At 39.0% G+C, this 24,539-nt stretch overlaps 1 protein-coding gene across 1 annotated transcript in view; it reads right to left on the bottom strand.

Moving 5' to 3' along the window:
* Positions 1 to 21,786: 21,786 nt before the first annotated feature.
* The window catches only part of ERp60 (disulfide-isomerase A3), a 139,691-nt gene continuing 136,938 nt past the window's right edge, over positions 21,787 to 24,539 (bottom strand). The window contains exon 10 of the mRNA XM_067145219.2: positions 21,787 to 22,644. Coding sequence (XP_067001320.1) covers positions 22,540 to 22,644 — 105 coding nt within the window. The 3' untranslated portion in view covers positions 21,787 to 22,539. The remainder of the gene's footprint in view (positions 22,645 to 24,539) is intronic.

The following is a 24,539-nucleotide window of genomic DNA, read 5'->3' as shown; positions in this document are numbered from 1 at the left end:
TATTTTGATGCATTATAAAGGATACGCATTCTGGCATTGTATGCAGTGGTAAGTACAAGTGAGCAGTCTAAGCACAGAAACTGACGGCTACTACAGAAATTTCGAGACCGCGTATCAGACTGCCCATCACTAACTATTCAAACAACATAAAAGCGGATCAGCAGTTTCATTTGTCCATGCTCTGCACAGGGTGTGTGAAAACACCTATATATTGTATCCCAATGCGGGCAGTCTCTGAGGGTCGTGTACTCTGCACATAATTACAAAAGTTTTAGATGAACGCTTTCATCAATAAAAATCCTTCAGAATCTATTAAAGAACAGCAGTTTAAGAAACAAACTGGGATACATTTCTGGTAATACGAGTTTCTTGTGCATCTCCATTAAAAATAACATTAATGATAATCCATTTGTTGTTAAAATTAAAGAAGATTTTAAATAAGTTTGTCAGTCCTAAATTTATACTGCTGAACTCCAAGACGCAAACATTAGGAGAACAGTACCGAAAGACCTAAGTGAAGAGCCATCCAACCAGACAGTAATGCTGAGACATTGAAACAATTTGGACTCTATTCAAAACAACTGTATTGGATACAGGAAATCATTATTTAATGCAAGACAAGCGAGTATAAAAAGCACATGGATGACTGATGAAATACTTTATCTGTACTGTACTGTACTGGATACAGGAAATCGTTATCTAATGCAAGTAGAGCAAGTTAGAAAAAGCACATGGATGACTGATGAAATCCTTGATTTGATGGATAAACGGAGGATGGTAAAGAACAAGAACTGGGATAAGTATAAAGAACTCGACCAATATCTGCCAGATGATTAGAAGGGCAAAAACTGAATGGCTGGGTAATCAGTGTAAGGACACAGAAGAATGTGAATCTAAGCACGACACTTTTAACATGTACAAAAATGTTAAAGAAGCTGCAGGGTTACATACCAGGAGGACAAATGGGCTGTTATATGTGTGCGTGCATATGTAAAGAGACCACATGTCGGGTATTGAGATAAAGGTACTGTCGTGTTCCATAATATGTAACTAATATCATGTAATTGAACTGAATGCCTCCGAAAGAAATTAAGGCCTTAAATTAGCATGTAATGTTGCAACATAAGATTTCATAACTTTTCAGTAGAGCTGTTTAAAAATTTGTTTACACTGTGACACAAATAACTACTAAACTATTTGCAAGTTACGGTATTCTGACAGAATTTTTTAAACAAACTACCAACAGATATTATTTACGGTATAATTTTTTCGTGAAAATCTATCTATCGATGCTAGGTCTGAGGTTTTATGACTTGCAGAAAGTCACTGAAGACAACTAATTGCAACACTACTGCACTGCTGTTCTTTCCTGCCATAACTCTCCACATGAGGTACCTCATTAAGATGTTTTCATAATGCCCAAAACAGTTATCATAATGGAATTCTAAATGTCCTTGAGGTTTGATGACTTGCGGTAGGTCACTGAAGTCAGGCGATGAATCTGCTGAAAGGATGGTATAAGGTACTTGATTAGAAACTATGGATTTCTTTGTCAACACTACACCAGGTTGTTCTTTCATACCCACAAAGTGATGTATCTGGGTTATTTGTGGAATATTTTTCATTCCAGCACAGAACTTGTTTTGCCGGTCACAAGTAGGAATTGCTACATTTCTGGATTCTGTGTCAACAGCGACAAGAACAATACAGCTAGAAACCTGACAGTTTTTACGAGCGACATTATTTCATCTTCAATAACTTCACTTTCATTTTTCCGGAATGGTCTCTTAAAACAACCAAAATACAAATCAGGTTGAAATTTCGTGTGTCCCACTGGCAAAAATGAAATTTTGCAACTGCTGTTCTTTCCTGCCATAACTCTCCATATGAGGTATCTCATTAAGATTTTTTCACAATGCCCAACACAGTTATCAGCATGGAATGCTCCTCACCTAATGAAAAATTTTCCAAGATGGGATGTACAAGGGATAAGACAGTATTTACTCCTTTACCTGCAATACAAGCTTCTGGAATAATGTACAAAACAATTTTGTTAAGTAATTTACATGCTACACCAAGGAGACCCACTTTGTAGCCTGTAAGAAAGAAAATGGGTCCAACTTGTTGTGGATCGTACGGTAAGTGCACCTGTTGGGCAAAATCAAAACTATAATGCATTGTGCCTTTATATGTATTGCAGCTATGAGGCCCAAGAGACACAGGAGTTCCCAGTTGTCTAATCTCTTCTCTACAATTGTCTGTGGTGTTTTATAAGCAGTCCGCTCTGCTTGGGCGTGATTAAAATGTTGTACAGCCTTCTCTAGGATGTTTATGAAACCTATTACCTTTAAGATAAGATATCCGAGTCATATTATCTTATGTTCACGCATCTATGAGCACGAGCGAGTAAGTGAGTGGATCCTCCCTTACGATGAGAAAAGTGGCCCTTTTCTTAGTATTAAATAAACCTCATGTTTTAGCAGTGATTATTGTCAGAGGGCTTTTAAATTCGCGCATTGAGTAGATGACTGTCTAAGCAATACATAGGTATCAAAAACAAAAATTTGACATTTTACTCCCTTCAGTGGTTTTCTACAATTATTTCGTGAACTGTTGAGCGAGAAGTGACCCCTTTTCTTATGCACGCACACATGTAACAATCAAGGGGTCATCATCGAACATGAAGAAAAACGGAACAACCGGAAAAACTATGGGCCTGATCTTTTCGATGATAATAGGGAACCATGTCCTTCTGTTTATGATACAGATGAAGGACCATTAATAACCCGCCAGGAAGTACAGTAGAATATGCACTCAAGAACTGCAAAAGCATAAAAGCACCTGGACCTGATGGTATACTTATAGAAATACTAAAAATTCTTTAAGAAGACTGGATATCCTGATAGAGCTACAGTGGAACCTCGATATCTCAGATCATCTCTGGAGCTAAGTTTTATTTCGAGTTATCGAAATTTCAAGATATAGAGACTACCGTTTTTGAGCATGTTAACACATAATTGAATCATATATATCTACGGGCTTATACTGGATACATTATTTGTAACAGTATTTAAACATGTACAAAACTCTTTTTTACGGCATACTTTAATTGTAATTCTTATTATAGTAACTTTTTAGAAGATAGGATACAGTAGGGTTGGGCAGACCGGAACATTCAGTTGTTCCGCAACATTAGGAGCTTGGAGGCGGAGCGTTTCGGTACAGAGTGCCGCCACATGGGACGCGGGACTGTAACTGCATAGTAGAGAGAGAGAGGCAACATGACATGCTCCGCGTCAGCTGGAATGTGCCTGTAACGAACGTGCTGTGTCGAAGGCGGCACTAGATAAACTAGTTGGCCTTGGCTGTGTGCAGTGGGCACTTCGGACGCGGGGCTGTAACTACGCACTGCGCAGTAGAGAGAACTTCGAGAGACAACATTACATGCTTCGGGCCAGCGGAACTATGCCTGTATCAGTGTATCGAACGTGCTGTGTGTAGTTTCTAATGGCCATGGCTAGCATAAAGCTGCACGAAACGCGAACGAACAGTTGGAACACTGAAATTCGCGCACAATAATCTCGTTTAAAGGCTGGGTTTAGGTTAAGATTTTTTCGGTCAATACGAAATACAGATAACACAGTTACAATGGCAGTACAGGTGTTTAAAAGTAACTAATCCAAGGATATTTCCACCAGTTGAATGTATCGGCAGGTATTGTAATTAGGGCCAGGATAAAACTTCACGGCACGTGAAAAACCAGTCGAAAATCTGAAATATGCACCCAGAAATATCATGTCTAAAATGTTTTTAGGATAAGAATGTCTTCATTCATTCTGAAATACACCTGTCATAATTACACTGGAAGTAGATGTGTTTACAAATGTCACAATGTTATTTTAACTAATTAAACATATACTCGCACAATTAAAAAGATATTTACCGAGCTCGATAGCTGCAGTCGCTTAAGTGCGGCCAGTATCCAGTATTCGGGAGATAGTAGGTTCGAACCCCACTGTCGGCAGCCCAGAAAATGGTTTTCCGTGGTTTCCCATTTTCACACCAGGCTGTACCTTAAGGCCACGGCCGCTTCCTTCCCACTCTTAGCCCTTCCCTGTCCCATCGTCGCCATAAGACCTATCTATGTCGGTGCGATGTAAAGCCACTAGCAAAATATATATATATATATTCGTCAGTACTGGTACCCTATTTACGTACACGATATTAAAGCAGAACACTAAAATACAAATTAAACAGTATATACTACACAAGGAGAACACAAAAATAAAAATTAAACACTATATTATACTGCACTAGGAGAACACGAAAATAAAAATCAAACACTATATTATACTGTACTAGGAGAACACGAAAATAAAAATTAAACACTATATTATACTGTACTAGGAGAACACGAAAATAAAAATTAAACACTGTACAAGGAGAACGCGAAAATAAAAATTAAACACTACATACTATACAAGGAGAGCACGAAAATAAAAATTAAGTGAAACTACCGACAAATGTTAATCTTCCAATAGGCTACAACACTTTAAATGGTGCTCAAAATGTTCACGGCATATTTGCATTCAGGAACATGATTTTAGAAACTTTGTCACTTTTTAGACGTGTACGGTTTTCGGTGATGGTCTGTCCCTGCTTTGAGAACACTCGTTCACAGGGAACTGATGTCGCCATAATGCAAAGTCTCTTCTTCATTAAGTCGTAGAGGGCTGGCAAGGTATCTTTATTGTCGTTCCACCATTGAAGAGGATTCTCTATCCTATGCAGAAGAGGCATATTTAAATACTTGTCCATCTGTATGATACTTGCCGCTTTTGGATTAACAGTTGGCGCTTGAACGAGCTCTTCAACGGCTGCATCAAAGTTTTTCCACAGTATGCTCGAAAATGATACTGTAGACCCATATGCCTGATTCTCATTTGATGAGGGCTCTCGTGTTCCACCTGTTGTGTTAACAGCTGTCTGTTGGTGTGCAGTGCCAATAACGGTAGCGGCATCATTAATAAGTTTTTCCTTTATTTCTTTAAGTTTGCTTCCATCCTTCATAAAATCATACGTCTTAAATCGTGGATCTAAAAGTGTTGCTTCCCACATTATATTTATATTGTGGTACTTATTGCAAATTTTACTTGTCAGTTCTTCACATATCTTGCCAAGGAGTCGAGAAATGGCTGGACTGTCATATCCCATCTCTCGCAGCTGTTGGTAGTGAGTTCGAAGGTTCCTATTCAATCCAATTTTTGAAAGGGTAACGTGCTTTTCACTGCTGACTTCCCTCGTCATTTCATCGAAGCACCGAAGAATTTCAACTGATTTCTCAATTATGTACCAGTCTTCATTGTTTAAAACTTCCACAGAAATATTGTTCATTATTGCAAGAGTACTTTGTAGTGGTTCTTTGGTCTGAATCAGTCTATTTATCATCTCGTATGTCGAGTTCCACCGTGTTGGACAGTCCTGCTTTAGAGTCAGAACAGGATAACCCATCTGTTTTTGAATGCTGTGAAGTTTCTCCAAGGATTGTGGGCTCCTTTTAAAGAATTCGACAGTACGTTTTACCTTCTCTCTCGTTGGCTTTATTTCTTCCAGGCTTGATTGTGCTACTAGATTCAAACTATGCGCTAAACACGGAACGTGCCACCAGTTGCACTTCTGAACCGCACTAACCATATTTGAAGCATTATCTGTTGTGCAGGCCACGATTTTGTCCTGAAGATCCCATTCTATTACCACTTTCTTGAGTTCTTCAGCAATGTTGTCTGCTGTGTGTCTTCCTACAAACTTTGAGCAGGACAGAAGCTTTGAAGAGAGTGTGCCATCACTTTTACATATGAAATGAGCGGTAACTGCTATATAGTTTTCATTTTTCAATGAAGTCCACCCATCTGTTGTAAGGGCTACATATGAAGCATTTTCTGACATGTTAGCCTTGACATCTTGCAATGTTGTGTCAGAGTTTATTCAAGAGACTATTCGAAAGTGTTTTACGGCTTGGGATACTATAATTAGAATTCAACATCGATAAAAACTTCTGAAACTCCTCAGCCTCAACTATATTGAAAGGTAAAATATCTTTTGCAATCCATTTCAACAACTGTTCGTCAAGTTTCTCTTAGTTGTTGACATAGGCCTGGATGAATAGGCTTGTATTCTATTTTGTTTCAATCTTTGTACCTTCCCTCTGCTTCATGTGCTTAACTCGAGTGTATGATCGGACGTACCTGTTGTAGTAGTAGCAGTAGTAGTGTTGGTGGTAGATGATGATGAAACAGCTTGCATTAGCGACACAGGAAGATAGGTTTGTCCAGTTATTACTTGAACAGATGTGGCAGGCACAGGACTTGAAGCTTCAGTTGTTGCGTTTTCGTCTTCTGAGTCATGATGCACCGATAAGAACCTACTTTGATAAATGTCTGTTGTGGGATGTTTAAGTCTGAAATGTCTCGTCATTGTGCCGGTTGAAGATCCCTTTGCACACAAAATAGAAAAACATATATTGCATTTCACTCTGTCCGGTTTTATTCCAGTAAAAAAGTTCCAAACAGGACTCCGGTGCGACATCATGGAAAGTTTACCGTCTTTTGTACGGTGTATATTCCTAGGCTTCAATGAAAACACACTTATAGAACAGTTGAACACAAAACAGAACACATTAAGTTATTCGCATGTACCGATTTACTACCGAAGGCCAGTGGCAGGCTGCAACGGAACTCACAGAACAAAGAGAATATGACAGAACACGGAACACTCCAACACGAGCAGCACGTAACGGGACTGGCGGCGGCACGGGCACACTGCACTTCCGTCTAGCGCCTGACACTCAGGAGCCGTCATGAGCCGTCATCGGCTATATCCGCTGTCACTTGACTCATGGTGCCGAATGCATTGTGTCGTCACAGGTCCCGCTTACCTTTGATTACTTGCGAATCTTGAAGTGAAACCAATTAAACTAGTGTATTATTTAATTGTAAAATAGCCAAGTATAACTTCGTGTGCCCAGTATGTTGTACCCGTACTTCCTTTTATTATACACAAGACTTTCTTTATTTTATTTCTTATAGTGTAAGCATTCTCGAAGATCCCGCGTGAAAAGATGCTTTCAATCAGTTAACTGTAGCTTGCGGTAATGAGGTGAAGTTTGTTAAAACGTGGACTTGAGTTTCTTTCTTTCAGAATGTTCAGTGAAATCATTACTTAAGCTAGTGAAGTCTATTATTTAATTCTCTAATAGTTGTGAATAACTTGGTGGGCTCAGTATGTCAGAATGTTCTACATCCTTTAATTATAGGAAAACTTGAATTATCATTTTAAGACGAAACATTCAGGTGAAGAAGTGATATTTACATGTCACTACTTCACCTACAATATGACATGGTCTTCCATCATAACGATATAAATATGATAATATTTGTAAGTAGATGTAAGCGTTTCATATTCATATTAGCGACTTAGTTTCTCTTTAAGGTGTTAGAAATAATTAATGTGTACCAAGTAGCATTAGAACAGATTACAAATTGAGCACGCGATAGCATTGTGAGCGTTCAATTATATCACTGAGCCTGTAATTCTGTTCACAGTACACTCTGAACTCGAGGAAAGTGAAAATCATAAGTTCTGAAAAGCTCAAGCAGAGGGAGAGTGTGGTGGCTAAATATCCTGGTACGACGATCATGCACGATAAAAATGAAATGTCGTATGGCTTTTAGTGCCGGGAGATCCCAGGACGGGTTCGGCTCGCCAGGTGCAGGTCTTTTGATTTGACTCCCGTAGGCGACCTGCGCGTCGTGATGAGGATGAAATGATAATGAAGACAATACATACACCCAGCCCCCGTGCCAGAGAAATTAACCAATGATGGTTAAAATTCCAGACCCTGCCGGGAATCGAACCCGGGACCCCTGTGACCAAAGGCCAGCACGCTAACTTAGCCGATGACGGCTCCTGAGTGTCAGGCGCTAGAACAAAAGTGCACACTGCCGGTATCGACAGTCAGCTAGTAGGCGAAGGGGAAGGGTGCTTCTGACGGGATAGCAAGTCAATATCTCGGTCTCGCTTGAGAATGTTTCGGAGCAATTGACACTCCGTGTTCCGAAACAGCGGAATATAACGGTGCACCGGCACAGTGTCCCGAAACAGGGACATAGTGCCCAACCCTAGGATACAGCACATACAGTAGTGAAACAATAATCATACCTCGGTTAACACCTTTGGAAAAAATCTTTTAAGTCTCTTCTGTTTGCTACTGTTAACCTTTCCTCCCTTCACACTGAAACTCATCAATACCACGCAGACAAGATTCGTAAATGGAGCTTGTCATCTGCGACTTCAGGGGTCGCTTTCATAGGTGACCGGTAATTAATTCACACCCAAGAAACAGTGAGGCTCCGCTGATTTTCTGATCACTAGAAGTTTTAGTTTTTTTTATTCCCGTCATATTAGTTCCCAGCGTCACTGTAAGCCTTCTTTACTTGTTAACTGTTCTTCACAAACCACAAATGCCATATTGCACAGTTAATGTTGCACAAAATTTGAGTTTCAGAGTATTTTTTGCTTCAAGGGAGGGAATGTTTGCTTCAAGAAATCGAGAAATTCATGTAACCGAATTTCGAGTAATAGAGAAATAAAAACACGTGAATAGGACAAATGGCCGGGAAATTTAAGTTACTTCAAGATACTGAAAATTCAAGTAATGGAGGTTCGACTGTATTAAATCTGATATGCACCAATGGATCAATCCTTTCTGATTGGTTGCATCAACTTTCATCCTTATTCCAAAGAAAACTGGCTAAATCTCATGGAGATTACAGAATCATAAGGCTAATGAGCCATGTTCTCAAAATCTTCCTAAAAGTAATACATGCAAGAATATATAGCGAATGTGAATTCTACAGAGGTAGCACCCAGTTTGGTTTCCATAATGGATTTGGCACCAGAGAGGCATTGCTGGGGATGAATTTTTTGGTACAAAGATGCATAGATACGTCTGTGGATGTATATGCTTGTTTTATCAATTATGAAAAAGCTTTTGACCATGTGAAACATGAAACATTATTGCATATCCTACATGATATTGGCATGGACGGTAGAGATATCTGAATTATTGCCAACCTGTATTGGAATCAGACAGCATCAGTTAAGGTCGACAGCACCAACACTTGTGCTATTGAAATAAAGCAAGGCTGTGTTCTATCCCTGCTCCTCTTCAATATTTACTCTGAAAGGGTATTTTCTGAAGCACCAGAAGGAAAACAGGAGGGCATAATTACAAGGGTAATCCCAAAAATAAGATCTATTTTTTTTTTAAATGCAGAACTCCATTTATGTGGCTGTTGGTCACAATATTATGAAGTGTGTTTCCCGCGCTCACATTTAAACATGCGCACGCTGCACTGAGGCACTCAGTCTTAGCTTGGCAGTCGGTGAGAATGGAGCTCCAATTGGATGTTACCGCCAAGTGTGATGTGTGCACAGTCATTCGGTTTTTGAATGCAAAAGGTACTGAACCAACTGAAATCCATCGCCAATTGACGTAAGTGTATGGTGAGTCGTGCAAGGATGTCAAAAATGTTTGTAAGTGGTGTAGAGAGTTTGCAGCCGGTTGGACTGAAATTCACGACGACCAAACAAAGGAGCTGGAGACCGTCAATTTCCGTCGAGACAGTCGTGAAGGTTGAGCAAATCGTGCGTGAAGATCGGCAATTCACCCTGGATGATCTCTGCACTTTGCTTCCTGAGGTTTCCCGAAGCGCCGCTCACAACTTCCTGAACAGCATGGCGGTGAGCTGGTATGACATGGGCATACAACTGTCACAGCGACTACAAAAATGCATCGACCAAAATGGTGATTATGTAGAAAAATAGGTAAATGTTCAAGGTGTAAAATTATGTAAACCATTGTAGAAATAAACAGGTCTATGTATTTATAAAAAAAATATAGGAAACCTTAATTTCGGGATAACCTTCGTATTAACAGGATCACAATAAATTGATAGACCACCACTGATTAAATGGTATTTGAAATAAAATATTTTGAACTTTTTAGCACACATTTATAACACAAACTATTTTTAAAATATTTAGCACCTAAAAGTAATTTCCCTAACCATAATCCAGGACTCTCATAGAAATTTTACAACTGGCTGGTATTGTTTCCCACCCTTAAATCTACAGTAGGATTTATGGCAACCATGTACCAGGAAATTATCCTTTGAAGAATTTTTGTTATGTGCTGTAGTGTCTAGACTGCTCCACAAGTCACATTGTCTCAACAGAAACCAGTTATGCTTTAGATGTTTGCACATTGATCAGTATGGCATTGGTTTAGCTAGTGATGGACAGTCTGAGACGGGGTCTCGAGATTTCTTGAGTTTTTTCGATACTAACGCAGGCACTGTTTCTCACGAGAAATTTCGAGAGAGCTGTTCTCACATTGTGTGGTGAGCAGTATGTCGTAGGCCTACAGGTAGACGGAGATGAATGTTGTTTGTGCCGAGTATGCGAATAGCCAACTATGGGCTTTCTCCATTCTGTAAATACGTGTTAACAAGCGACTAGGGTGTTCATTTCTTTCATTTCTACCAAGGTCTGTTTTGATGCAATATAATGTAATTATAAAGGATATGCATTCTGGCATTGCATGCAATAGTAAGTACACAAATGAGTAGGCTAAGTACTAGGTACACCTACCTGGATACTGAAGTATGCATTATTCAAACTCGAGATGGGGCAAGATGCACTTTGCTGTATATGCAACCACCATTACACGAGTGGAATGTGTAATCTAAAATGACCGAGTTTGTTCCGATTATTTTGACAGGTAGGTTTACATCTTTGAATTGATTATTTTAACCATTACCGGTATGGTTCAATCTTGTCCACATTGACTTACATTCTATTTCTATTAAACACTTTTCCACCTTGTCAACACTTCACATTTCATTATAATTACCTAATGTACATGTTTCGAAAACTCAACTGCTCTCTTCCTCAGCGGTGCAAAACATCAAACAAACATCCTTGGACTTGACACATTTGTACAATAGAGTCATCAACAAAACAAATTATACATAAATCTTGAAGTTGTTAAAATATCTCTTTAGTGTCTTAACTGTTCACTTACACTTACTATGTCATTTAGTAAAAACTTTAAAAATAGAATAATTTTCAAATCATAAAATGAATAAAACCTATTAAGTTAGTCATTATATACTAAAATCCGAAATGCTGTCTGCTCTGTTCCTGAAAACTTCACCTTTCCTTACATCCTTATTTACACCTAAAAAAGAAAAAAAACCCCATTACATTAAAATTTCTAATCCGTAATTCAAATATCTTATTTGTGTATTTTATTTAAAAAATTGTCAATTAAGTTACTGCTACAGTTCTAAGACCATTCATATAAATCGGAATTTCTCCTGTTAATCTCGCCTAACCATGTGAGCCATTTTTAACTATCGTTCCTTTAAAATAACCATCAAACCAACTTTAGAGACACTTTTTACGAAAAAGATGACAACTTAGATGACTAAGGAATTTTATTTTTTACTTTATTCATTTTTTGATTTGGAAATTATTCTACTTTTAAGGTTTTTACTAAATGACATAGTAAGTGTAAGTGAACAGTTTAGACACAAAAGAGATATTTTAACGATTCCAAGATTTATGTATAATTTGTTTTGTTGATGACTGTATTGTACAAATGTGTCAAGTCCAAGAATTTTTCTTTGATGTCTTGCACCACTGAGGAAGACGGCAGTCGAGCTCTCGAAACATGCACGGTAGGTAATTATAATTAAGGGTTTGAACTTCATATTGTTGGTCTGTATTGAACTAAGATAACATATAAATAATGCACAGTAGAGTTTTTCACCTATTCAATACTAAGTTGTATTTACAATATTTACATTACATGGGACTAGTTTCAACCCTACTTGGGGTCATCATCAGCCATATTAAAACATACACAAAATATTTGGCGAAATCCTAGAACATGTTTTCTAGCAGTAAGAGTCTTATCAAAATATAATTTTACAATATGAAGTGTGGTTGAAATGTTGCAAATGAAAATGAACTATTACGTGTGATGTAGGTGAGTAATAATTAATACAAGTACATTATACATGCTAAGAATTCTGGAACAAAAGTACAAATACGGTGCTCTGTGTTAGAATTTATAGACTCGTGGAATTCAGCAGGCCCTGGTGATACACGTAACGGTTTTAATTATAATAAAACGTGAAGTATTGGCAAGGCGGAAAAGTGTTTCATAGAAATTAGGTAGGTGTACATCATTATCAGACCCCACATTTAATATCATATGACCACTGCTTGTTTACCGATATTCTGGTGACAAAGGAAATAATTCCTTACAATATTATAGAGTATTCGCATCACAATTAGGTACTTCGTTATATGATGGTGCAGTGTGTAATTGTGTCTAACTGTACGCGATAACTTTAAGATGATGTCCAAAATGCAACGTAAGTTGTGGATGTAGGTTATTTTGAAGAGATGCCACATAGCACAGCCTGCTGTGTTGTTTATTCAAAAGAAATAAATGCATCAGCATAAATACTTCTGGGATGATCCGGCACTTAAAAACACATATCACTGAAGGGTTATTTATTATTTAGCATGACATTAAAAATAAAAACACACAATCACAAATTAAATGTACAATACACTATGTAGATTACAATTTCACCTTCAAGCTCTGCAGATACTCTATCCCTTTCAGACCGAGTACGCACAATTGTGCGGGTTCGTATTTTAGTTATCCCTGACCGTATTTGATGTTTTTTCGGCGCTACACCGGACTGCAGTGATTGTGCAGGACACGTGGCGTGTATTTCAATTGATTTTAGTATGCGCTTGACCGCCAGGGCGAAGGAAGAAGAGTTTAAAAAGCACAGTTGATCGGCGAGATGGCAGGAAGCAGTAGTGCCGAAAGTAAGTATTTATTTATTGCGTTTATATTAATCTAGAAGCTTTACTGAATACCGGAATATATTCAATGAAGTGTGTACATTGGTTAGTGAACGTAAATTTTGAAGCTACACCATCGTACGTGATACGAGGTTTTGAATTTTGATACGCACAATTTTGTGGGTCCTGTTTTTCGGATGTTAGTTTTTATTTTGTAAAATAAACTATTAATATGTGTATTGAGGAGCATTTTAGTCAGTTCTTGACGTACAAACAAAAATTCACACCTCCAGTTTTCTTTCAGGTCTGAAAGGGATATACAAGAAGGATTTGGGTCAAGAAAGTCTTTTGGGTTACCCTGATAAGCACTCGGGGGTAGTTCCACCATATGACGAACTGTTTGCTTAGGGGCACCACAGCTACATTCTGGGAAGGGAAGTTTGCCCCATTTATAGAAGAAGTCAGTGCACTTTCCATGACCTATCCTGATACAATTGAGGGTTGTCCAGGTTTTGCGAGGTAGGTCAAATCATTTTGGTATTCTTGTAATACAGGGGAATTTCTGATACTTAGCTGGAGCCATGGAAGTCTATTCTTGAATTCAATCCTGCTGCAGGCTGAATTTGTCAACCAGGATTTCGGCAGTCGTTATTGGTGGATTTCTGGACTGAAGTCTGCTGTTCAAAGCGTTGGGTATACCTCCATGAATTGGGAGATTGGAATTCGACAGCTTCTGGTACTCAAGCAGCAAGGCATTCTTTCTCCGTAGGTGAAGTGGAGGAATATGGCTCAGAACTGGTAACCAAGAAGTGGGGGTAGATTTTATGATTCCCGATACAATACGCAAAGTATGATTTAGCTGTGTGTTAACCAGTTTTGTGTAACAGCTGTTCAGCCAGTCTGGAGAGCAATATTCTGCAGCTGAGAAGACAAGGCCAAGGGCTGAAGTTCATAAGATTGAAGCAGAACCCCAGGTGGTGCCACACAGTTTTGTTCCGTGACTGGATTTAACTTTTGTCATCTTCAGATGTTCCTTCAAGGACAGTGTTCTGCCAAGGGTTACTCCGAGGCATTTTGGGTGTCTGTTGTGAGGAAGTCTAGTGTTCTGGAATTTGACATTAAGTTCACGGTGGGCCAGTTTGTTGTTGAGATGGAAACATAAAGACTTCAGTTTTACTCGAACTTGACCTAAGTCTCCACTTACAAATGTACTGATCTAAGGTGGCGAGATCAGCTGTCAGCGTATCTTCGGTGCTGTTACATGTTATGTTACACAACTAAGAATCTAATTATGTAACCACTATAAGTGAAAATATAAGTACTGAATAGGTGGAACAAATTAAAACACTTTTATTATTGTTGAACTGTCTTCGGTGTTGTCCATAGATTTGCCCTGCGTTGCGAATGCCCAGTTATCTGTATAACCAAATGCTTTGGAGGCTGTTTTTGGTAAGTCTGATATATATAAGTTAAACAGCAGAGGTGCTAGTACCAATCCTTGAGGAAGACCGTTATTAAGGATCCCTTGCTTACTTGTCTTGTTTCCCAAAATTACACGAAACTTCCTGTCTATAAGCATGTTTTCGATGAGCTTTGTGATTTTCTTGCAAGGTATTACTCAAAGCAGTCTGTAGACGAGTCCTTGTCTCCATACTGTATTGTAAGCTGCAGTAAGGTCCCCGAACACAACTAAGGTTTTTAGTTGATTTTGAAAACCCGCTTCAATGTGTGTAGTCAGAAAGAGAACCTGGTCTGTGCAACTTCAATTTGGGCGAAAGCCCACTTGTTCAATGCGTAGATGATGAAGAACTACTGAGACGATTCTGTTGTAAAGAAGTCTCTCCAGTAATTTGTAAACCACACTCAGAAGTGCAATTGGGTAGTAGCTTTGAGGATTTACCTGGTTTGAAAATAGTGATGATCTTTGTCTGTTTCAGAAGTTGAGAGATGGACCCTGTTTCTAAGATATTGGAGTAGAACTTTGCTAACCAGATCATTGCATACTTCCCAGCATGCACTAAAAATGAGTGAATGCCATCAAAACCAGGGGCTTTTCCTGATTTTACCTCTTTTAAAGCCGTAGCAACTTCCTCTCGAGAGAATGGACAAGAAAATCTGCTGCCCTCAAGACTGTTTTCAAGGCTCCGATTTCCCTTTTGATTGCAGTGGTATGGTCGCGATCTTTCGGAGCATTTAAACTTGACACGATACGAGATGCAACTTTGTTGGGGTTTATAGGAATAGTGTCTTCAGCTACTCGGCTCCCATCTCCTAATTTCCTTAACAAGGACCATGCCTTCCTGCTTGAATGTTTAAAGTGGAGGTTTTCAACTGTTTCTATCCATTTCTGTCAGCAAGCAGTGTCTAGGCTGTGTAATAATTGATCAGCTGTGTTCCTGTCTCCAGTTGTTTGGAATTCTTGATACAGTTCTTCACTAGCTTCGCTCCATCCAGGAATATATTCCTTTCGATAACCCCTAGGTATAAACTTCTTTGCTGTGCTTTTTACGGCACTTGTGAATCTCTCATAGTTGTCACTTGTTGGGGGAATCCATCCCAATACCTTATCAAGCTGTTCAGTAAAGGCGGGCCAATTTGCCTTTTGAAAGTTCCAGCATGGATGAGGAATAGTTGAAACAATAGGGACTTTTACTCCGATCTCTATCACAACTGGCCGGTGCTGGCTATGAGGAAAGCTGGAGAGAACTTTTCGCGTAACTGGAACGGGAGTGCAGTTGTTAGTAGACACAAAACACAAATCAGGATTAGACTCTCGCCCCCATGCTGCTGATCTAAAAGTGCAGAGATCTTTAGCATCATAAATAAGATGGAGGTTGTGATCCTCAGCTCGTGAAACCAAAGATTCCCCGTTCTCATCACTAGAAGTGTATCTCCATTGTTCATGATGACTGTTAAAATCTTCGGATGTGGCTGGTGTTGGAGAACACTAGGGGCCATTGCTCAGCTGGAGTTTTATACACATTAGTGACTGTAATATCTCCTATTTAGGTGATCACAGAGTGGATGATTCGGCAATACTTGTAGTGCACAGGGAGGCATTTTCAACAGCGTGTCTTACATATGTTGCAACCCTGTATGCATGATGGAATGTAGCTTCTACAAGATCACAGCCAGAATTTTTCCTCTATAGAGTGCAGCTCCTCTTCATCTGCTGCACGAGTTTCCTGGATAACAATCAAGTCAATATTTTTATCGAGGGATATTCTCGATAGCAGCTTGCCCTCAGCTCGACTCATTCCTTCTATGTTGAGTTGGAGAATTCTGATCATTGGTCCTAGATTTCTACATAGCGGGCCCTTAGAAGGACCATTTCCATTAGATTTTCTCATTATGATGAGTTCTAAACCAGATCACTTGGATTATCTGGTTGTCGAATGCTGACGTTCAGTTCGGTAATGGAAAAATATTTTCCAACTACCTTAGCAGGGACACCACAGGTCGAATGTGTAGTCAACAGTACTATATTACTGCATGTCCAACAACAAAACTACTCAATATCTTTTAATGAGATTAGTACCAAGAAAACTATTGACACATAATATTTTGATGTTAATCATCCAACATTCTTAACCATATGAACTTACAAGAAAAACAATATACATCAATATACAAGGTGCGGTTCGCCTATATCAGCGTTTAATGGACTCCCTTACATCAATAGCACAGAACATCCTGCTGAGTCAAGCAGTTTGTCTCCTTACTTCCAGCCCAAAATTTGCAATATTTTTTAACACTACTCTTATCGGAAATCACCTTGGACGAGTCATGCTGCTTTCCTATGGATCTTTTCCAGTTCTCAGGTCAAGTAATCCTGATGTTGGTCCCATACATACAAACCCATACTCTAACTGGTGTCATATCAAAGATTTATATGCCCTCTCTTTACATGTTTACTACAATGCCTAAAAACATTCAACCATATCAAGAGAGCTGTAACCTTTATTTTAAACCTTAATGTGATTGCCGCATTGAAGATGTTTCTTCATATTAAAACCTACAAATTTACAGTGATCCACGTGAGGTACTTTCACTCCATTAACATAGTAATTAAAACTGAGAGGACTTTTCCTCTCAATGAAAAATACAGTACAACTCGACTTTTCATCCTGTTTACCATCGTACCATTGTCTGCTGTCCGATCTCGCAACATTGTCAAGGTCTTGATTTTGCACTGGCACGGTGATGTACACACTCACTCTCTCTCTCCTGCCGCTACAGCCTATGAAGGACCCTGGCCTCTTAAATAGCTTTTGCCCACTCCTTGCAGTCCAGAGGTCTCCTTCTCCAGCCCTGGATCCTTATCAATTCCAAAATCTCTCGAGATGTTGTCTAGCCATCTTGTCCTTGGTCTCCCCCGTCTTTGTTGGCCGCCAGGATGTTGGTCAAGGATCATCTTCATTGCCCGGTCCTGGTCCATCCTTACGATATGTCCGAGATACCGAAATCTCCTCTTTTTGGCCTCTGCGACTATCTCAAGGTCACCACACAGGGCATATACTACTTCATTGGTCCTGATGCGCCACTCTCCTTGATCGTGAACCACACCGAAAATCTTCAAGATTTTTCTCCCCCACACCCGTAGAAAGTACAAATGGACGGATTATAACCCAGTACAGGGTGAATTTTAATCTTCTGGACAGTGTTGCAGTCTTCAGTAACTTCTGGAAGGTTAAGTAACATCTGTTCCCAGCTGCCTCCCTGATATAAAAGTCAGGACAAAAAAAGAAACTGTGATCCACAATGGATATGTATTTCAGTCTGCAGTGTACTTAAATTGGTGAAACTACTATTTATCACATCACCAGACTAAACACACAATAAATCGTAAATTTTGCTTTTACAGAAACACATTTTCTTGAGTATACTTAGATTTTAATCCTTTCAGAAACATGCTAAAAATTCCATTGTATTCAGAGTCCGAAGGAGTCAACGTAAACTGGCACAACAGACTCTCCAACACGATTTTAAGCCATATCATCTGATTGATGTGCATGAATTAGAAGAGCCTGACAATTTATATTGTGTATATTATTGCATCCGACTTCAGAACAGTAGACAACCCTATCAATGTGGATCAGCAGCCACTACACGACAAGAAAGAAACTGATGCATGTGCTTGATTGGACCAAATTATTTTACAGTACCATCAACACAGAAATCTATGTGAATATTTAGGACTGATTTTGTGCTAAACTCTCTTAAGGAAAAGGACAGAATTACTTCCAGTAGGACTGGACGACATACCAAACATATCCACGTCTTCTCTGAAGACAGTTAGCAAAGATTTGTGGTTGCCATATGCTGAAGATCTGTAACCTGTGATTATCATCTGTGGAGATACTTGAGCAATGTGTATGAAACAAATTCATACACAATACAAGAAATGAAAGACATCAGCCATGACATGGCCATAGACAATATCAATACATCAAGTGTGCCTGAAAATATGCATCATCTATATATATTTTTTACAATTGGCTTTATATCACACTGACACAGATAGGTCTTATGGCAACAATGGAACAGGAAAGGGCTAGGAGTGGGAAGGAAGTGGCCGTGGCCTTAAGGAACAGCCCCAGCATTTGCCTGGTGTGCAAATGGAGAAACCACGGAAAACTATCTTAAGGACTACGGACAGTGGGGTACGAACCCACTATCTTCTGAATGCCAGCTCATAGCTGTGCGCCCCTAAACGCACAGCCAACTCGCTTAGTGCATCATCTATAAATGGTGTCAGGAAGTAGTAGGTAAATGTGAGGACATAAGTTTACAGCAATGGCTAACATGTATTGCACATTGGGTGCTAGTATGGGATGAACAACGGCCAATTTATTCTACCAGCGTAAGGTTAATCACCAATATACATGGGAGGGTAGGTGTACCAGGATCCACAATAGTCCCCACAATAGAATAACCCCCACACCCTAATTTTAGAGGAGGAAAAAAATCCGTGCAGCAATGTTAAATATCGACGCCAACTAGGTTGGGGATTTTAGTCCCCTGTAATCCCTTCTTTTGACTCTGGAACTGGGTGCTTGTGTTTATCCCAATACTCTCCTCTTTATACATACACAATGCATCACACAAACAACCAACACTAGAAAACAAAATAGTGAATACAGCCCTCCACACAAAGTTGGTGTCGGGAAGGGTACGTAGTCGTAAAACAGGGCAAATCCACATGTGTGATACAGTTCACACCTGTGACCCCACAAGGGTGTGGGAAAAGCGGAAGAAGAATGAGCATACCAGGTGTTGGATTGCACGGCTTTTCCAAGGGAACATGTGGACTCACCACAACCTGTTGGTCAGGAAATGTTATCTGAAGTTAGAAGCTGAAGAAAGAAAGGAATGCCAAGGAGATGGGATGTAGACAAGTTGAAAGAAAAGTGTTAAGGATTGTTTCAAGGAACATGTTGCACAAGGACTAAATGAAAAGGCTGAAGGCTACACAACAGAGGAAGAATGGACAGTTATGAAGAATGAGATCAGGCGACTCCTGAAGAAAGGTTAGGAAGAAAGAAAAGATCAAATAAGAATCAATGAATAACTCAGGAGATACTAGACCTAACTGAGAAACAACGAAAGTCCAAGAATTCAAACAATGAAGGAGGCAGAAATGAATGCAGGTGATTAAAAGATGAAGTCAATAGAAACTGCAGGACAGCTAAAGAAGAATGGCTGAAAGAGAAGTGCAAGGATGTTGATGGTTGTATGGTCCTAGGAAAGGTAGAAGCTGCATGCAGGAAAATAAAGGAAACCTTTGGAGAAAGGAAAACTAGGTGTATGAATATTAAGAGCTCAGATGAAAAATCACTTCTAGGGAAAGAAGACAAGCAGAAAGGAGGCAGGAACATATTCCACAATTGTATCAAAGGAAATAAAAAAATCATGCTGATGTAATGGGAGACCCAATTTTGAGGTCAGAATTCAACAGAACTTTGAGAGATGTAAAAAGGAACAAGGCACTTGGAATTTATGACATTCCCTCTGAATTACTGACTACGTTGGAAGAAAACAGCATGACGAGGTTAATCCATTTATTGTGAAAGATGTATGATAAAGGAGAAGTTAAATCCGATTTTGTACTTGAGTTGGGAAAAGATAAATTTGGCTTCAGAAGAAATGTAGGAACACGTCAAGCAATCCTGACTTTATGTCTGATTTTAGAGGACAGAAAAACGAAGGACAAGCCCACACACATGGCTTTCATAGATCTAGAAAAGACATTAGATAATATTGATTAGACCAAGCTATTTGAAAGCCTGAAGATGATCAGGATCAGATAGTACCACAAATAAAGGGCTTTGAAAAAAAAAAAACAGCAATCCAGAAAGGAGTGCGGTGGTGGTGATTTTTATTTTAAGAGGAAACACAACTACAGTACAAGTGAACAAATTAAGTGGAAAAGAAATTTAAAATAAAACAAAATTATTTATTAGGCTGCAGTTTATCCCCCATCCTTTTCAATGTTTAAACAGAACAGGCGGCAAAAGACTAAGAGGAGTTTTGAAAGGGAATCACAATCCAAGGAGGGGAAATCAAAACCCCGAGATTTGCCGATGATATTATTTTATCTTGAGACCGCAGAAGATCTAGAGAAATTGCTGACATGGTATGGGCATAGTCTTGGGGAAGGAGTACAAGATGAAAATATAAGTCCAAAACAAAAGTAATAGAATGCAGTCGAACAAGGTCAGGTGATGCAGGAAATATTTGATTAGGACATTAAGTCTTAAAGGAAGGAGATGAACATTGTTACTTTGGTAGTAAAATAACTAACTATGGGAGTAGTAGGGAGGACATTGCAGACTACTTCCTTGAGAAAATAAATTTGATCATTTTGAACAATGATATAAGAGCTGGGAAGATTTTTTTTTTTGAAGACCTGTGTATGGGGCATGTTATTGTATGGAAGTGAAGCATGGACAATGACTAGCTTAAAAAGAGAATAGAAGCTTTAGAAATGTGGTATTACAGAAGAATGCTGAAGGTGAGATGGATAGAATCACTAAGAGCTTTGTGAAAGGAGATTGAATTGGCAAAATTTTACCAGAAGAAAAGATAGAACGATAGGGTACATCTTAAAACACCCAGGACTTGTTCAGTTGGTTTTTGAGGGAAGTGTAGGTGGTAAGGACAGTAGGGGGTAGATGAAGGTATGACAAGCAGATTAGAGGAGATGTAGGATGTACTAGTTACATGGAAATAAAAAGATTAGCACAGGATAGGGTGGCATGGAGGGCTTAATCAAACAACAGTATATACTTATTTCAATGATACATTGACTTTTGATAACTTGTATATGAGTAATGAAAGTTTAAACTCATTTAATTTTGATAATTCAGCGATTTTCATTACATGGAAAGAATGCTTACCTGTTGTTTAATACAGTAGGAATCAAAGCTTTCAATACAAGATAGTCCCAAGAATATCAATCGTGATTATTTTTGCAAGGCTTGCTTGATGGAATGTTAAAACAAAGGTTATAATCTATAAAGAAGACATGTAAGAATGTGCTGCTGACTTCAGAAATTAAAAAGTACTAAATTACTACCTGAAATATTCCCTCCACTTTACTGTATAGGTCGTAAGTTGATCCCCCCCAACGAATGTAAGTTACTTGCTTGTTTATTAAACATACAGGTTGTCTGAAAAGCTGCCCAGCACTTGGAACTGTATAATTAAGAGAACACAGAAAATATTTTCTTAGTGGCATGTTCAGCCAATCAAGTGTACAGATTTGGTCTTCAGCAAATTCCTAGTTTTCTTTGCACAACATTCTGGACAGAAGGTTCTAAAAAATGAACTGTTAGAGTAATTTCAGTCATTTAATGTTCTTACGTATGAAACATTTGCAACCAAAAATAAATCAAACTCTGAGGAACAAAAACAATTTAAAAAACACCAGGTTAGATTTGAATAAGTCTCTGGCTCTCCACTCTTGCAGATTTAAGCAATACTCACTAACAATGATCTTCCACAGGGAAGGTTAAGAGTAGAGAACCCTGGATCTGATCTGCTCAAGTAACAAATGGGTCATTCATACCAACTTTCATTATACTGTATATTATAACAAAGCATTTTCCCATTTTGTGCTTCTGAAACCAAGAGCCACTGGAATGCAGTCATCACACAATCATACATATCTTTTAAGTTTATTTATGTAGAGCACATCCACCACTAAAAAGATATTAAAATAAACATGCTACAAAAACATACTTCAGTATGTGAATTTCAAACGATGGAAGTACATTTAAAAAGACTATCATAATTTACCACTGAAAGACACTGTACAAACTATTCACGAGATTGTACTCCCAAGGAATGATCTTCATGCTAATAACTCTAGCGATGTCACTTCACTGAAGTACGAAGACGCAAAATATGAAAACGTGGCGATTTCTGAAAATTCTTCAAGTTTCATGCTAGTACACATCTTCACAGCAGAATCAACTGCAATAATTTTTAGTTGGTTCTACATGATCTTCAATGTTCTCGTAAAAACACACTCCACTTTCACCACTTTTTATTATTAAATTTTTCCTTGTCCTTCCATCAACTTTTCCTTTACAACTCTTCTTTCTTGGCTTTACCCTTGCGATCCCAACCTTTCAACTCTTGACTGGAATGCTTTGCAATGTACTTAATGAAGTCATCTACCTCACGACCACCCTGAAATATAAAAATATAGTTACAATACAATACATATTAGGACAAGGGCGACAAAACACTTTTCTTTTCCCCAAAACAAGATAAAATATAAAACTAAACCAGCTGCCTCTGTGGATCCGTGGTAGAGTGTCGGCCTCCGGGTCCCAAGATAGTGGGTTCAAACCCAGCAGAGGTAGTCGAATTTTTGAAGGGCGAAAAAAAAAAGTCCATTAGACACTCCATGCCGTACGATGTCGGCATGTAAAAGATCTCTGGTGATACATTTGGTATTTACCCGACAAAATTAATTTAATCTCAGCCATAGACACCCAAGAGAGATCCGATTTACTCTGTCTGCCATCTAGCGGACCTAGAGTAAAACGGAACGTCGAAATTGACGAGCAGACAGCCAGATGGCGTCAAATCGAAATGTCTGCATACGGTAGCTGAGGCCGTACAATAATAATAATAATAATAATAATAATAATAATAATAATAATAATAATAATTATGATAATTATAATTATAATTATTATTATTATTATTATTATTATTATTATTATTATTATTATTATTATTATTATTATAAAACTAAACCAATTGGAAAGGATGTTGGAGATATTAAAGAAGAAATGCATATACCACATTATTTATGCACAAGATTCAACAGCAAATGTAACATTCATCATCAAGAGTGAATCAGTCCTCAGATAAGTTGTGAAAACATTCATATATAGCTAGTCTCCATCTGGTTCTGTTTTGAGCTGTTCTCTCTGCTCTGAAGCATAAGTTCCTTCTATATGAGGGCCAATTGACTGCTGCTGTTCATACGGTAAAAGGCAAGAAGGAATGACACTTGTGCCATGGAGAAAGGGTAGGTCTCTCCTGTGGGATTGTACCTGTGTAGACAACATTTGTCCAGTCCAATCTTCCCCTTTATGAGTGCTAGAGGTGCAGCCATGAGTAGGGAAAATGCTAATTGAAGAAAATACAGTAATTTGTTGTACAAATCCTTCTTTGTACCAGTAGGCATTGAATGCAGTAGTACCTGGGGCAATGATGGCCCAATTTTATCAGAGAGTTTGGCCAATGGATTGCTTGTATTTCTGCTTCAGCGTAGCATTACAGCGTGGGAATGTCACATCTATTATTGGGACACTACCACCTGGTAAAGAGTTGCATTAAGTATTCTTCCTTTAAGACATGACTATCTCTGATAGAAATTGTGTGTGCTAAAATCTCAAAAATAAATATTTCTATATGTAATATAGGAACCGAGCAAACATCGCAAGAGAACTGTGTAATGCCTTACGACAGGCAACTGGTAGGGCTGTGTCTACGCAGACAATCAGAAATGTCTCCATAGGAACCACCTATACTCAGGAGTTCATTGGCAAGCACCTGCACGTACATCCCAACGCCATGGCGCCAGGTAAAGATGGGCAAGGGAGCACTTCAGAGTGGACTCTGGAAGAATAGCGGCGGATTCCCTTCAGGAATGAGTGCCGAATGTGTCTAACACTGGATTACAGTTGGAGGAGGGTTTGGAGAGAGTGAGGTAATGCCAGATGAGTCCTGTACGCCATCCAACGGCCATCAGGGAGGGGGATCTGTCATATTTCAGGAAGGCATTATGTATGGACTTTGGACGCCACACATTGTCGTAGAGGGCAATATGTCTGGTGCACAATATCGGAAGAGAATCCTAGGGGCCCATTGTTCAACCATACTGACAACATTTTGGAGGCAGATTCATTCTGCAAGGTGACAACGCGCATCCGCACCGCCCAAATCTTGTGAACCTATTCCTCAGGGAGGCCCACATCTATTGGATGGACTGGCCTGCGGTGTCTCCAGGCATGAATCCCATTGAATGTGCCTGGGGTATGCTGACATAGGCAGTGTAACGATGAACG

This window comes from Anabrus simplex, chromosome 4 (assembly GCF_040414725.1).
Source record: "Anabrus simplex isolate iqAnaSimp1 chromosome 4, ASM4041472v1, whole genome shotgun sequence".
In the NCBI taxonomy this organism is placed as follows: Eukaryota; Metazoa; Arthropoda; class Insecta; order Orthoptera; family Tettigoniidae; genus Anabrus; species Anabrus simplex.
The sequence above is the reverse complement of the archived record's forward strand: the minus strand, read 5'-3'. Positions and strand labels throughout refer to the sequence as shown.